The following is a 15,106-nucleotide window of genomic DNA, read 5'->3' as shown; positions in this document are numbered from 1 at the left end:
CCCAGTCCACAAGGGCTTACAAGACACCATTATAAAACAGACAGACCAAAAACCAAAAGTAGATGCTAAACAATACTAACATTGACGATATAAACCATCCTGACGTTTCATCCAGGCTTTAGTAACAAAAGAGGCTAACTTATAAACATTAAAGGTAAACAAACATTCCATCCTGGCATCATCATTACCCCAAAATATTTCAGGGTTTTGAGCAAACAGTTCATTTACAACAGGTACTCTTAGTTCATCATAGAAGGGACAGTATAAAAGAAAATGAGATTCATTCTCCACTTCTCGTAAATCACAAAGTTCACAGAGTCTCTGTTCCTCTTAAAATCTGCCGACCTCAAGTGCCAGGGGAAGGATTCCCATTCTTAATTGGGCAATCAAGGATCTCTGATTTCTTGGTAAATTTGTTTTAACATATAGTTCTACTATGTTCGCCTTTAAGAAGCACTCAAGGGCGCTCCTCCCTTTCTGTTTCCTCTTACTCCTTCTCCTCTCTCTTACAGGCTGGCCTTCTTTGAGGTCCGCTACCAGTTCTACCGCGGGGATAAGCTGATGTGGGCCGTGATCCGCCATTACAGCGAGCAGGTGATCCACCGCCCTCAGACCATCAGCGTCCTCCTGACCAGAACTCTGACTCTGAGAAGCACTGGAAGCTGCTGCAGTGCAGAGACCAGCGCAGTAGCAGCTGTACAGTAGCAGCTGTACAGTAGCTGTACAGTAGCAGCTGTACAGTAGCAGCTGTACAGTAGCTGTACAGTAGCAGCTGTACAGTAGCAGCTGTACAGTAGCTGTACAGTAGCAGCTGTACAGTAGCAGCTGTACGGTAGCAGCTGTACAGTAGCTGTACAGTAGTAGCTGGACAGTAGCAGCTGTACAGTAGCAGCTGTACAGTAGCAGCTGTACGGTAGCAGCTGTACAGTAGCTGTACAGTAGTAGCTGTACAGTAGCAGCTGTACAGTAGCAGCTGTACAGTAGCTGTACAGTAGTAGCTGTACAGTAGCAGCTGTACAGTAGCAGCTGTACAGTAGCAGCTGGACAGTAGCAGCTGTACAGTAGATGTACAGTAGTAGCAGCTGTACAGTAGTAGCTGTACAGTTCATGTTGTTGTCATCTCCTGCAGTTCCTGAAGCAGATGTACGTTCTGGTGCTGGGTCTGGACGTGTTGGGGAATCCGTTCGGGCTGATCCGGGGCCTGTCGGAGGGAGTAGAGGCCTTCTTCTACGAGCCTTTCCAGGTGAATCCCACAGATTCACACACACAGTGACTACAGTGGGCGGCTGCCTTTGGATATGTATGGAGCCAGGGAACTAGTGTTAACTGTGTGTGTGTGTGTCTGTGTGTGTGTCTGTGTGTGTGTGTGTGTGTGTGTGTGTGTGTGTGTGTGTGTGTGCGTGTGCGTGTGCGTGTGTGCGTGTGTGCGTGTCTGTGTCTGTCTGTCTGTCTGTGTGTGTCTGTGTGTGTGTCTGTGTGTGTGTGTGTGTGTGTGTGTGTGTGTCTGTGTCTGTGTCTGTGTGTGCGTGTGCGTGTGCGTGTGCGTGTGCGTGTGCGTGTGCGTGTGCGTCTGTGTCTGTGTGTGTGTGTGTGTGTGTGTGTGTGTGTGTGTGTGTGCGCGTGGCCGTGCCCGTCCCCAGGGTGCGGTGCAGGGTCCTGAGGAGTTTGCGGAGGGCTTTGTGATCGGAGTGCGCAGTCTGCTGGGCCACACTGTTGGTAAGCCTGACACCAAGCCCCTCCTAAGCCCCTCCTAAGCCCCCCCTAAGCCCCCCCTAAGCCCCCCACCAAGCCCCCCCTAAGCCCCCACCAAGCCCCCCCTAAGCCCCCCCCTAAGCCCCCCCCTAAGCCCCCCCCAAGCCCCCACCAAGCCCCCCCCAAGCCCCCCCCCTAAGCCCCCCCTAAGCCCCCCCTAAGCCCCCCCTAAGCCCCCCCTAAGCCCCCACCAAGCCCCCACCAAGCCCCCACCAAGCCCCCCCTAAGCCCCCCCCAAGCCCCCCCCAAGCCCCCCCCAAGCCCCCTCTAAGCCCCCCCAAAGCCCCCACCAAGCCCCCTCTAAGCCCCCCCTAAGCCCCACCAAGCCCCCACCAAGCCCCCACCAAGCCCCCCCCTAAGCCCCCCCTAAGCCCCCACCAAGCCCCCCCTAAGCCCCCCCAAGCCCCCCCTAAGCCCCCCCTAAGCCCCCCCCAAGCCCCCACCAAGCCCCCCCTAAGCCCCCCCTAAGCCCCCCCCAAGCCCCCCCTAAGCCCCCACCAAGCCCCCTCTAAGCCCCCCCTAAGCCCCACCAAGCCCCCACCAAGCCCCCACCAAGCCCCCCCCTAAGCCCCCCCCAAGCCCCCCCCAAGCCCCCCCTAAGCCCCCCCTAAGCCCCCCCCAAGCCCCCCCTAAGCCCCCACCAAGCCCCCCCTAAGCCCCCCCTAAGCCCACCAATACGTTTATATTCACAGGAACAATAAATTCAGCAACATCAAATCTTATATGTATATATAAGATTTGATATTGCTGAATTTATTATATATATATATATATATATATATATATCCATAATATGCTGATATGTTCATCAGATCAATATTTGCTGTAGGTTAAAAAAACCTGAAGAAGGGACCTTATGGTGGCAGACGGATAAAGCATGAGAAATTATTACACAAGATACATTTGAAGCCAATATCTTGATTTATCTCCAATGTTTAGAAGCTTCTCATGCGGTGGTGAGGCATGGGGACAGAATGGGCCGAAATGGATTCAAGATGTTAATTGCGATTACCTTTTGTAACATTGTCAGCCCTGGTTATTGTATTGTAATACGCCGTTAACCTCACACACACACACAAGCTATTTGAAGATGTTCACATTCACTATATTCAAATAGTAATATTCTATTATTATGTTAAAATCAGTACTGCTTGTTTTTTTAAACCTTTTAATAACTGAACTGTCATGCTGTCCTCCGCCCACCAGGGGGCGCTGCCGGCATGGTGTCCAGGATCACGGGCTCGGTGGGCAAAGGCCTGGCAGCCATCACCATGGACAAGGAGTACCAGCAGAAGCGCCGGGAGGAGATGAACCGCCCGCCCAAAGACTTCGGCGAGAGCCTCGCCAAGGGCGGCAAGGGCTTCCTGAAGGTACCCCGAGGGGGCAGGACGTCCCTACACCCCCAACCCCCCCCCCCCCCACCCCCACCACACTGTTCACAGACGGGCTATTTGATTGAATGAATTTGATGGTTTGATTGATTCTGATTTGATTGATTGATTGAATTTATTTATTTAAAACAGGGACAATGCACAAAAAACATTAATCTTGTAAAACAAGAAGAGATGCTTTGAGCCAGGTTATAGCAACAATTGCTAATTTCCGCCTGTAGTCCCTGGGCAGGTAAAGTGCTAAACAGATACAATATTAAGATTAATTGAAATAAGACATAATAACCATAATATTTAAAAAATTGACAGAATGTACTAATAAAATAAAAGCACGGAAACAGGAGCGCCAAATCATAAAGTGCACAATAGAGACCAACAACACATACACTCTCTCTCACTCTCATCACACATTCAAACACATACACATACAATACACAGATAACAATCATACTCATCCTCAACCACACTCATAGCCAGACACATACACACACTCACATAATACTCAACAATGTGTGCAAACTTGCTTACTTAGTAACCAGCGCTTTGACAAGCATGAGAATGTGTGAGGATTTGTACATAGAATAAGTTCTGTGGGAAGGACATTCCACTGACCCATGGCCACACATGAAAAAGAAGAGCTGCCAAACTGAGTTCTACGTTGAGGAATACTACACTCACCCCTCGTAGCAGATCTAGTTAGACGTACTGTGTTTTCAGAGCAGAGTGTCACAAACTTTTTCAGAGGGGGGGCATAAGCATTATGAATAATTTTGTGAAGTAGACAAACATTTGAGTGTATAATCAAGTTTTCAAAGCTCAAAATATCATATTTGGCAAGTACATGGCAATGATGGTAATGCCGTGGTTTTTTGGCATGGATCTTAAGACTACTTTTGTACAATAACTCTAGTGGTTTTGTAACTGTTTTACATGCCTGAGACCAGGATGTAACACAGTACAAAAAATGGGGCTTAATCATTGCATTTAAATATGTACTTGATGCCTCAAGGGTGAGAGAATTTCTTATGTTGAGTGACAGGACATACAATACGATACGATTACTCTTAATTAACTCTTAATTAACTTTTAATCCCAACTCTTAATTAACTTTTAATCCCCCGTAGGAGAAATGAGTTTGTTGCAATAGCCGTAGCAGCAGAAAGTAGAAAAACACAGGATAGTAATAAATAATATACAGTACAATAAGAATACAAAGTACTAATACATACATACATACATACATACATACATACATACATACATACAGTACATACATACACATAAAACATTAAACATCATCCATAAAAACATTGTGGCAAAGAAAATGCCCTACCTTCACTTTCTATATTGAAAGCATATTGAGCAGACAGAGATAAATAAACACAGACACACATAGGATTCTGAATTCTCCACGGACCAGGATTTGACCTTTTGTCTGAAACAAAGATGCTTTACATTTAGGGCATTTAGCAGACGCTTTTATCCAAAGCGACTTACAATAAGTACATTTGTCATAAGAAGTGAAACAATATATCGCCGTCGGTACAGTAAAGACGTTCATAGAACCAAGTGCCAAGTACTAACAATCTCCAGGCTGACCCCATTCCCCGTACACAGCAGTGATAGCTAGGCTACTGCAGATGCTACACAACTAAGTACATGCTACACAACATGCATGCACAACACAATTAAGTACATGCTACTAGATGGTGACCTATACTCTTCATAATCACCGTAGGTAACGTGTTCCAGGTCACCACTCCTCTGTATTTCAGAGTACACATTTACCCATGTTAGTCTTGCACTTGGCACCCGTCGACGTTGATGCTTCCGCCTGCCGCCATGGTAACCGGTCGGTTCTGTGCTGTCTCCGCAGGGGGTGGTGGGAGGAGTCACGGGCATCGTCACCAAACCGGTGGAGGGTAGGTGTCCGCCGCATCTTCACTAACACCTGATATTGAAGGTTTCCTTTTATTTACGTTTTAGATGATTATGACTATTGGTCCAATGTGTCTTTTGTAGTATTTGTCTTTTTAGTCATCAGCACTTTGGTCAGTTTATGCTGTGTGTAAATGTGCTTAGAAAGTACTTTTACTTTACTTACTTTGAGTCTGTCTCGTGTATGAAAAGTGCTTTATAAATAAAGTTGCCTTGCCTTGCCTTGCCTAAACTTGGTGCAAGCAATTTTGAACTCCTCCGAACTCCTTTTACTCTGGATGAGACATGGTCGTGGCCTTTCACACCACACATGTTTATTTTGAGCTCTTTTCAAACGATTCTGTGGGATTTACAACTCGGAATACTGTCGGAATATATAACGGCATGATGTGGCGTAAGATGTCTCATCTGACCCCGTTTCCAGGCGCTATGAAGGAGGGGGCCGCTGGCTTCTTCAAAGGCATCGGGAAGGGACTGGTGGGCGTGGTCGCCAGGCCGACCGGGGGCATCGTTGACATGGCCAGCAGCACGTTCCAGGGAATCCAGAGGTAGGAACTCAGACCCCGACGGCGATTCTTCTACGTTAGAAAGCGAAATATATTTTTTCACGTTCAGTATTTTTCGAGCTATTTTTCCATAGTGTTGTGTGTGGATTAATTTAAAGCCATCCTCGTATCTACATTAATGTTTGCACCGTAGATGAGTTATTCTTTACAGTGTTTTAGTTATTCAGTGTGTTTTCTTGTGTTACGTTTCACTGTTTTTGTCTATCTTTACTAGGTGTCTGTTGTCTTTGTGTGTCTGCCCTGTCCTATCTGTGCAGACTTATGTCACTAATTTTGACATTTTCTGCTCTCATTTTTGCTTTCATAAGTTAGTGTCTCCAAAAGTTTTCTTTTTTTTTGTTATTGTATTCTTGTGTGAGTATTTGCAACATGCTTCGGTGATCTTCACATTCTTCGTGCTCTGGATTGACATGAAAGCTGCACTCCTCGCACGTTTATTAGCTCTAGAAGATAAATAACAACGAGGCACTTCCAGGTGGGCTTGCGTGTCCCTGGAATGCTTCTAGCCAGTGCTCCAGAAACGTTCATATAGACACTTTAAAGGTCCCATGTCATGCCACCAGGTGTGACTGTGATTTGCCGTCACAAGCCGTTTTTTAAATCTGCCCCTTATGACATCACAGGTGTGCGTGTCCACCTAGACGTGTGACGGATAGATGAGCAACGTTTGCTACAGTCCACTGGGTAGGCTGGTAGACTGATCTATCCAGCACACATCTAGGAGGACACGCCCACTCGTGATGTCAAAAGGGGGTGTGAGTGCGGCTAACCACACTCACACCCGGTGGCACGTCATGGCACCTTTTAAAAACACAGCAGCATCTCTGCAGAAAAGAAATGCCCAGTGTAAAAAGGCGTGCAGCTTCAATTCCCGAAACTCTTCCGGTCGCTGTTTTGCTTGGGTACCCCTGTGCATGTCATTCCCCACGTACACCGTCGGCAGAGAGACGTGAGGTAAGTGCACGGGCATTGTGTGGGCAGTGGATCCCAGTCATACGTCGTCGTGTGTTGCCATGCTCTTATCATGCACACGAGCTGAGAACCGCCCCCAGAGAAGCATTGACAAGTGTATGCTTGACCTTGTTGCCATCTCTCATGACTAAAAACACTGCTGCTGACCGCTCCCAGCTCTTTAGCATTGTGAGGTGACGAGAGACCAGGAGGAGTCTGGTCTTCTCGACATGCGCGTCCTAATGTCAGCCTCTGAAGGCGTGTTTAGAACCGGGAAGTGTCACTTGGTGTCTGACTTAAACCATGGCTATCCTCGATCCAGGGAAACCTTCTTACTACTTTACCACAGCACTACTGTACAACGTCGTTGAGATTATAAGGCAGCCAGACGCCTTATAATGACTTACACTTGCAGGATAGATATCTAGACACCTTAGTTAGTACACGCTAGTTATTTTTACAAATACATTTCCATTTCACAAACTCAGTTTAATTTGTATAGCATTTGTAATTATTGTAAAGTAAAACTTAAGCTTGTGTTTAGGGAGTTAAAAGAGTTAATTTTGGTTTGCAATTATATAACTGTTATTATGGCAGTAGAATGGATGAGTCCCGTGTGGGAAATGGGGTGTAGTTGAAGGATATATAGCATAATAGCTAAGTGCATTTTATTAATTATAGTCATAGAGTTTTAACTGTATTTTGGACTTGCAAGGAATTCAAAGCTAAACTAACTAAACTAAACTGCCCGCAAAATATCTATCTTCGTATGTTCTTTTTAATTAATTAATGATACACAAGTCAGATGTAATTCATAGTTATGAAAAAACAGCACATATCGTATCAGCCAATAGGATTTGTACAAAGGACCGATTGCTGCTCAGTAAGACTGGGTGATATTTAAGGTACAGTATATTTCCAATACGCAAACATTGAGTTTTCTAAGGTCGACGCTAGTTTTTTTAGCATTTTAATTTTTATATCCTCTATTATATAATATATAATAACCTTTATATCCTCCAACAAGTTTTTAGGTTTCTATGTGCTAATCTGTGCTCGACTAATTGGAAAAATATAAACTTGTGTACTCAAACTTATTGAAATATCTTCAAAATCCCTGTGTGGAGCCATATCACAGTACACACTAAAACCTCATAACACCCAGCCTTACTGCTCAGGTAGACGGACGGACAGGTCTAGCCTTTGTCCTCTGTGAACACGGTGCCACTCTACAGCCATCAGATATTACGTAAATCTGTTGTACTCTGCTCAGCGCATCATGAACCAATCAGCACGTACCCCCTTCCCCCCCCCCCGCCCCCCTCCCCCTGCGCATTCCCAATTTACTTCAAGAACTGCTTCGTCCTACTCTCCCAGTGATCTTTGACTTGTCCATGACCAGCCCCTCACCCCCTCACCCCCTCACCCCCTCACCCCCTCACCAACACTAAAGCTCCATCCTCCATTAAGTACTCACCCTTCACAAAGCCTAACGACTCGCTCAGTTCTAGATAACCTGCTCAAATTACTGTTCCATGCCTCCAACATAGAGGTAATGCAAGGTGAGCTACTCCTACAAAAGCACTTTTCACCGCTGTACTGCCCTCCCTCCCTTGAATGATGCATCGTTAGCCTTGGATTGAAACCGTTTATTTCTTCATTTTTATTTATCACACTGTTGAAACTCTGTACACAACCTCTTACAAAGGCATAAGTTGCAGGAAGAAAACATGATATTTTCTATCTAAATGTCCTTCTAGATGTTCATTTGATTTCATGTGCCAGACAGAGTTAAATCCCAAACCAACTTAACGTCAGTTTCTCCCCAACATCCTATTGGCTGTCTAAGAACATAGAGCTATGGCAACGCACCAACCCAGCAGAATTGAATGCTTGTAGTTCTTTGTCTACATCGATATATTTTGGCCTAAACTCCTAATTTCAGCAGCTGCATTGATTTAATCAGGAATGCCACTTCTGTAGTCTTTGAACCTTACAATGGGGTACGTTCACTTTACTTAACTGTTGGACAATAGAAAGCAATAGAAGCCACACATGACAGGATTACCGTGTTAGCTGATAGCGTTTAGGTTCTACGTTGATCCGAGGCTGGAGAATAGAAGCTGATTTTGTGTCTGTGTGTGTGTCTTTGGGTGTGTGTGTGTGTGTGTGTGCGCGTGTGTGTGTGCTCCATCAGGGTTGCCGAGTCGACCGAGGAGGTGACCAAGCTGCGGCCGGTGAGGCTCATCAGGGAGGACGGGATCATCAGACCTTACAACCACAGCGAGGCGCAGGGTCTGGACCTCTTCCAGGTACGTTCCCCCCCCCCCCTCTCTGCTCCCTCAGGGCGGTGACCTTCAACCTCCTCTAACCCAAAAACACGACCCAACACAGTGTAGCGTATTCAGTCAGCCTCGTGATTCATTTAAAATAGGAAACTGCTACGAATGCGTTTCAAACAGATGAGACTAGAGTTTGGACAACATCGAAGGCTTAAGTGAAAGACGTTTTTAATAATTTAATCAAATTTATTTAAATAAATTTTAAAAAATTGTTTTGGGAAAACTGAAAAAGAAACGGAAAGGAAAGCGAGTCTTGAAATGTCCAGTGTTTTCTATCTCTGCTTGCCCTCGGGCGTGTTGTGTTGCTTCCCTGTGTCTCCTGGTCTAACCCTGTCCTTTCTCCCTTCTCTCTTTGCTTTCCACGCAGCCTGAGGAGGAATAGACACTCGTAGAGTTGTTGCTTTTTTTTAAAGTGCTTTTAAAGCTAAAACCAGCTAGATACAACATGTGCTCTTTGTGCTCATTTATTTGTGTTGATTGTAGCATGCAGCCGCCTGGGTAATATGCCTCACATACAGAACCGATAGTAAACACTCATCTTCTACTGACTCCTTCCCTTGGGACAGCTGCATGCCAAAGTATTCTCTCCCCTTTACTTCTTTTCTGAATCATTTTCACCTTTGCTTTCAACTTTTTTTGTATTTTTTTAATATATATATTTTCAGAAACACTGGTAAAGTTGTGTCGCTTATTACAAGAGATTATGATTTGTTTCTCCATTAAGTGACATGCCTTGAATAAAATACTTTCCAAGCATGGACCTGTGCAGTTTTTCCCTGTAGACTTCAACCAATATTTTTGTAAAAGATTTGTCAGCTCAAAACACGGCTACAGTCGTTCTGTCACGTGTCCCATATACCCTGAAAGTGAAACAGCGCTCTTTAACAACGCTTGCTGTAGTGTTGTAGAGGACATACATATATTAATACACCCTTAAGTTGCCTTAAAGTGTAAGACAGAGTCCCTCAGTTTGTGACATTTGTACCTTAAGTTTGTGTTCAAATATAATATTCAATAAATATAAAAGAAAAACATATTGATTTTGATCCATTGTGTCTCAGTAGCCTTTGTGTAACTAATATGTCAGACTAATTAGTTATGAGTGTGGTAAGGAGGGTTTTTCGAGAGGGTTTTCCGTTTCTAACTTCAACATCCAACCCTCCTTACAGAACCAAATGTGTTTCCAGTTTGGGCAAGCCCCCAAACGCTGTCTATAAGAGCTCTAGCCAGAAGTAATGGACCAAAAATGACCAGAATTGAACAATTTACAAACGGATAGCTTCAGTATCATCTCTTCCAGATGAACAAAGGAGAACGGTATTGTGGGATTGTTCCTTGTAATGGTCCATGTGTCTGTGTTCAGAAATCTGAGATCAAACAGCTGGACGGAGAGGTGTTCAGAGATCACTGTCTCTACCCTGGGAACAGGAAGACCAACATCATCGTCACAAACAGGTACGACCATCAGGAGCACAGAAGTCCCCCAGCATTAGAATCACCCTATTGTCATCAGGAGGCTGATCACAATGCACGGGCACCCTATTGTATTTGTTGGTTTGATTTGTATTCCACCACATTCTCTGCTTGGAAAAATCAAAACTGATACTGAATCAGTTCTTGTATAATGTATCATTCTTAATATATTTTAATAATTGATAATATCAATTGATTAATTCAATTAATTATTATTATTTTTATTATTATTACTAGTATTATTAACTTCCACTTTAACTTCCATTCTCTCCTTTGCAACCAGGAGGGTGATGTGTGTGAGGGAGATTGACTTTGTGGGACACTTCAACAAGGACTGGGAGTACTTGTTTGAGAACTTCAACAGGCCTCCTGTGGTGGCCGGTACAACACTGCAGCTGTACTGCAAGGTACAAAGGAACCGACCCATGAACTGAACGAAGAACAACACACACACACACACACACACACACACACACACGGGCAGCTGGTAATGGAGAGGCTTCATTTAAAAGATAAGCACAGAATACTCACTCCCACAGTTTTTCTTCGGTTTCTAAAAAAAACTGTTAATGAACTGAACATGAACTAGTTCAAAACTGAATCGGTGAACTATGAACGTGAATTTATTCATTTTCTTATGTATGAACTGAACTTTGAACTAGTTCATGTGAAGTGTGAACTTGCACAACAATGGCCAAAATAAACATTTCAACGTGATTTCACACAGTATTCGAGAATGTCATTTCCTACCTCGACAACACACATGAAAGCAGAACCCCCCAGCAGAACTGAGTCTGAACTGTGTCACATATGAATCTACTCTTTTGCATGACTTTGACTTGTTGACGTTGTTAGTAAAGGCCTTGCTATTCTTTAATCCAGGAGCAGAATAAACTGAAGCTCGCCAGGAAAGACGGACAGGATCCCGTGAGAGTAGTGCAGCTCACAGACCAGACCGCAGCCAAGGTACTGCATCCAAACAACCGCTCCACCGCCACACAAATGGAGCATCAGAGAGCCACCAATTTGTCGTACCTTTTTATTCCATTTTTTTTGCATTTGTGTGTGTTCAATTACATTCAATTCAATTCTATTCAATTCACTTTATTCATCCCCGAGGAGCAATTCAAGAGGGTGCAGCACAGTAGCTAAAAAACAGACAAAAACGAACACAAGCAGCACACACACTGCATAATCGACAAACACACACACACAAACACACACACACACACACACACACACACACACACTACACAATCAAGCAACACACACGTCGCAACAACAACATTCAACACATGAGTAAAACAAGTGCTTCATAAAGTGCTTCAATTATGAAGTGCATTTGCAGCATGTGGTACTCATGTAGTGCGTGTAGCATAAAGGTCTTCTGTTTAGCTGGTGCCGTGACGTCCTCCCCTGTTGCTCCACAGAAGCTGCAGGCGTCCATAGAGCAGGCCCAGGTGTCCTGTCAGCAGTACAAGATGGTGAGGCAGAAGTCCCAGCGCTTCCTGAAGCCGTCCAACAAATCCTGAGGGGGAACGACGTCCACAGACCGCCACTCGGTATCAAACGGGACGTTGGATACTCCTTGGCCTTGGGGACCAGAGTTACTAAAAAAAAGTCTCTCACCATAATTGGGATCTGTTTAAGTTGACTTGTATAATTTACTAGAACGTGGCACTGAACTGTGTGCGTCCAGTGCAGACTAATTATTATCTCAGAACAAACCATGACAGCATTTGAACTTTTGCAACGATTTGCAAACATTTTAACATACATTTACTGGGGCAAACAATTGTTTGCAAATGTAACAGATATCAAGCCTATACCAATGAATGTTGAAGATTTTTATTTTGCTATATACAGAATAGATAGTAGATAAATTGATAGATAAGTCCTATTTTCCTGTAATGTATGACAAATAATGCACTATGACATTGCTTTTGCAAGAGTCAATTATTGATTTTGATTGATAATCTGACTAAATGTAACGACGATAGTAATAATGTTTCATGTCAACACAAAAAATGAAGCCTTGCATGCACTTAAAGCTAATTCTGTATGAAAAATGCATTTCCTGTTAGCAAGGTACCGTCTTTAGCTATGCACACGTTTATGAAAATAAATCTATAAGCAAATTAACATTGCTAAACAAAAAAAGAGGAAACCAATATGTAACCAAATAATATATAATTCAAACTTTATACCAAATATTTGAATCCCAAATAAGCCCTATTCTACTATTGCAATGGCCAATAACAATGACATTTTCCCATTTATTTGAATAAATGTTTACAGAACAGAGATTTTTGCTACCTAACTATTACTTTACCTGCCTACATTCAACACCATTGGCACATATGAAACATTTTCCAGTCTAAAGAAATATGTACCTTGTATACGGGTTAGACATTTATTTGTCTTTGAAAAAAAATGACAAAAAATGTGTTTATGTTTCTTATGTGTGAGTACCTCTTGTATGTATCATGTAACATTAAACAAGGTTTGACACAGAATTTGTAAAGGTATGTTTTCTGTTGCATAATAACGATATAACACCTATAACACCTAGATATAACACCTCAATCGGTCTGGCTTCTCACTCTTCTTATGCCAGTATTTCAAATTCATATTATTATTTTCACAATTGGGTGATTCGTCTGTAGCGTCACCAATATGAAACATGTTTCATTAAACAATAGTCTGTCCTGTTAAACCCTCTCCATGGTGAAGAACAATTTGTCCGTCCTTTCACACAATCCAAGCAGAGAACGGTGCGTCTTTTTCCGAGCGCCTGCGGACGTATGCGGACGCAGAGACCAACCGCACAGCGCCAGGGGTGTTGCTCAGCAGTTCGACACGTGTGCGCTGTTGTCGTTCAAGTCAGCAAATAACAGATTAGGTCAAATGCCAAACGAACATTTCATTTTATCTGAAAGTTTCCACAAATCAAAGCTGTCGCTGAAAACGAATCCCCACCTACACGCGAAACAGACGGGGCTGTAGTTGTATTATTTCTCTTCGCCCCAGGAGGCTTCATCTCATAACCCTCCGGAGGGGGCGATAGAGGGCAGACCGTAAACCCCCGACGAGTGAAGAAGGGTTGTCCGCAGCCCGTCGGTCCCGTCACTCAATTGTTCCACCGAGCAACTGGAAGTGCAGAGAGAGCATGGCTTTAAACCTCACCATCAACCCCAGCAACCCGCCGCTGGGTGAGTGTCTGTCCGTCGGTCCCGTGTCCGCTATGAGGCCACTACGTCCTCCTGGGGGGGGTTCTGCTCCGGCTGCTGCTCAGGATGCGCTCTTGTGTTTTAAAGGCGACCCGGTTAGCACTAAACACGCCTGTCGTCGTGGCACAGCGACCACAACAAGTGACGCGGGTGTAGTTCTAGCTGGGTAATAAACGAGCGCCATCCGACCTAGGACGTTATTCTGCGTCTCTGCACTGTTATGTGTCTAAATGTCTAGTATGGTGTTTTATAAAGTGCTAAGCCAGGGTTTGTGTGCATGCTATGCGGGTCTGCTCGTGAAAGTGCGACACCTAGTGTCTGTATTGGGTATCGCTGGCTGACGCAAGCATCAGAAAACTGTCCGGGGCGAGGAGATATCGTTCCTATCCTCATGTAATATGTGTGTGCATCACTTATTGATGCATTGGCCACATGTCAACCACCTTATTTATCTATAAGTTCTGATGTCATGCCGTCAATGTGCAGGGCTAGGGTTCATAACATGCATAACCTAACGGGCTTGATCCTGCACGCCGAGCCACCAAACTGGTTGGTCAAGTTGTATATGTTAGGTTACATGCTTTCATCATTAGTTTACCGTTTACTGTCACAACACAGAGGTCAAACTGATCATGTGGATGTCTTGGACACATAGCATGCACAATGACCATATCGGCTCCTAAAGAATATCAGTAGTTAACATTCTGAGTCTGACTAATGATGTGTTTTTTTCATGCGTCTTGTCTTAGGGGCATTGTTGGCAGCAGAGCATGTGAAAGGGAGCGTGAATTTGTCTGTAGAGGAGGGCAAGGATACAAAGCTACATGTGTCTGAGTAAGTGCTTTCATCCCCACGTCCTAAAAATACTTTGCTATTCCTATATTTGTCAGTGACCAAATGAATCATATTATTCATAAACAACATTCTTAAAACCTCCCATCTTCATGAAATGAACATTATACTGCATACTTAGTACCTTGTACATTATACCTGCTTACAGTACCGAAAGATACCTTTTTAGCTTTGATTATTGTACCAGCTGGTCTATGTGGGTTATAGCGATACATCAACTAGTGTGTGTCCTGTGCTGTGCGCTCCCGTTGCAGTGCGGTCCAGTTCAGTGATGTGAACTCCATCACACGCTACCTGGCCCGCGTGGCCCCGGCCATGGGCCTCTACGGAGCCAACATGATGGAGCAGACCGAGGTGAGGGGCCCATGAGTGACCGTCGCATCCAAAACGAATGTAGATTAGTGTGAGCAAGTAAAGCTGGTTTCTCTGCCACCATGTCTCATTTCAAAATAGGGCTGTCGTGACCCGGATTCAAACACATGTTTTATTTGATTAACTAACAAGTATTTGATTAACAAGAATATCACAAAAAAAAGTGCTGTGTGGAGGAAACCTGCACTCAGGAGATAAAGCGGGTTGACTTGTGACCGGAAGGCTGCTCTTTGGATCCC

The 15,106-nt window shown here is 44.2% G+C and overlaps 2 protein-coding genes across 4 annotated transcripts in view; both read left to right on the top strand.

Annotated features, from left to right (window-relative positions):
• Positions 1-12,917, top strand: part of LOC311356081 (intermembrane lipid transfer protein VPS13C-like) — a 44,871-nt gene extending 31,954 nt beyond the window's left edge. Inside the window, exons 39-49 of the mRNA XM_084475861.1 lie at positions 513-594; positions 1,130-1,243; positions 1,641-1,716; positions 2,959-3,122; positions 5,020-5,065; positions 5,506-5,629; positions 8,796-8,910; positions 10,304-10,395; positions 10,697-10,820; positions 11,296-11,379; positions 11,844-12,917. Coding sequence (XP_084331987.1) covers positions 513-594; positions 1,130-1,243; positions 1,641-1,716; positions 2,959-3,122; positions 5,020-5,065; positions 5,506-5,629; positions 8,796-8,910; positions 10,304-10,395; positions 10,697-10,820; positions 11,296-11,379; positions 11,844-11,945 — 1,123 coding nt within the window. The 3' untranslated portion in view covers positions 11,946-12,917. The remainder of the gene's footprint in view (positions 1-512; positions 595-1,129; positions 1,244-1,640; positions 1,717-2,958; positions 3,123-5,019; positions 5,066-5,505; positions 5,630-8,795; positions 8,911-10,303; positions 10,396-10,696; positions 10,821-11,295; positions 11,380-11,843) is intronic.
• A 607-nt stretch (positions 12,918-13,524) lies between these two features.
• The window catches only part of eprs1 (glutamyl-prolyl-tRNA synthetase 1), a 29,740-nt gene continuing 28,158 nt past the window's right edge, over positions 13,525-15,106 (top strand). For all 3 annotated transcript variants that reach the window (XM_084475782.1, XM_084475781.1, XM_084475780.1), the window contains exons 1-3: positions 13,525-13,625; positions 14,393-14,477; positions 14,750-14,849. In XM_084475782.1, coding sequence (XP_084331908.1) covers positions 13,583-13,625; positions 14,393-14,477; positions 14,750-14,849 — 228 coding nt within the window. In that variant the 5' untranslated portion in view covers positions 13,525-13,582. The remainder of the gene's footprint in view (positions 13,626-14,392; positions 14,478-14,749; positions 14,850-15,106) is intronic.

This window comes from Micromesistius poutassou, assembly GCF_964030765.1.
Source record: "Micromesistius poutassou genome assembly, chromosome: 12".
Lineage (NCBI taxonomy): Eukaryota > Metazoa > Chordata > Actinopteri > Gadiformes > Gadidae > Micromesistius > Micromesistius poutassou.
The sequence above is the reverse complement of the archived record's forward strand: the minus strand, read 5'-3'. Positions and strand labels throughout refer to the sequence as shown.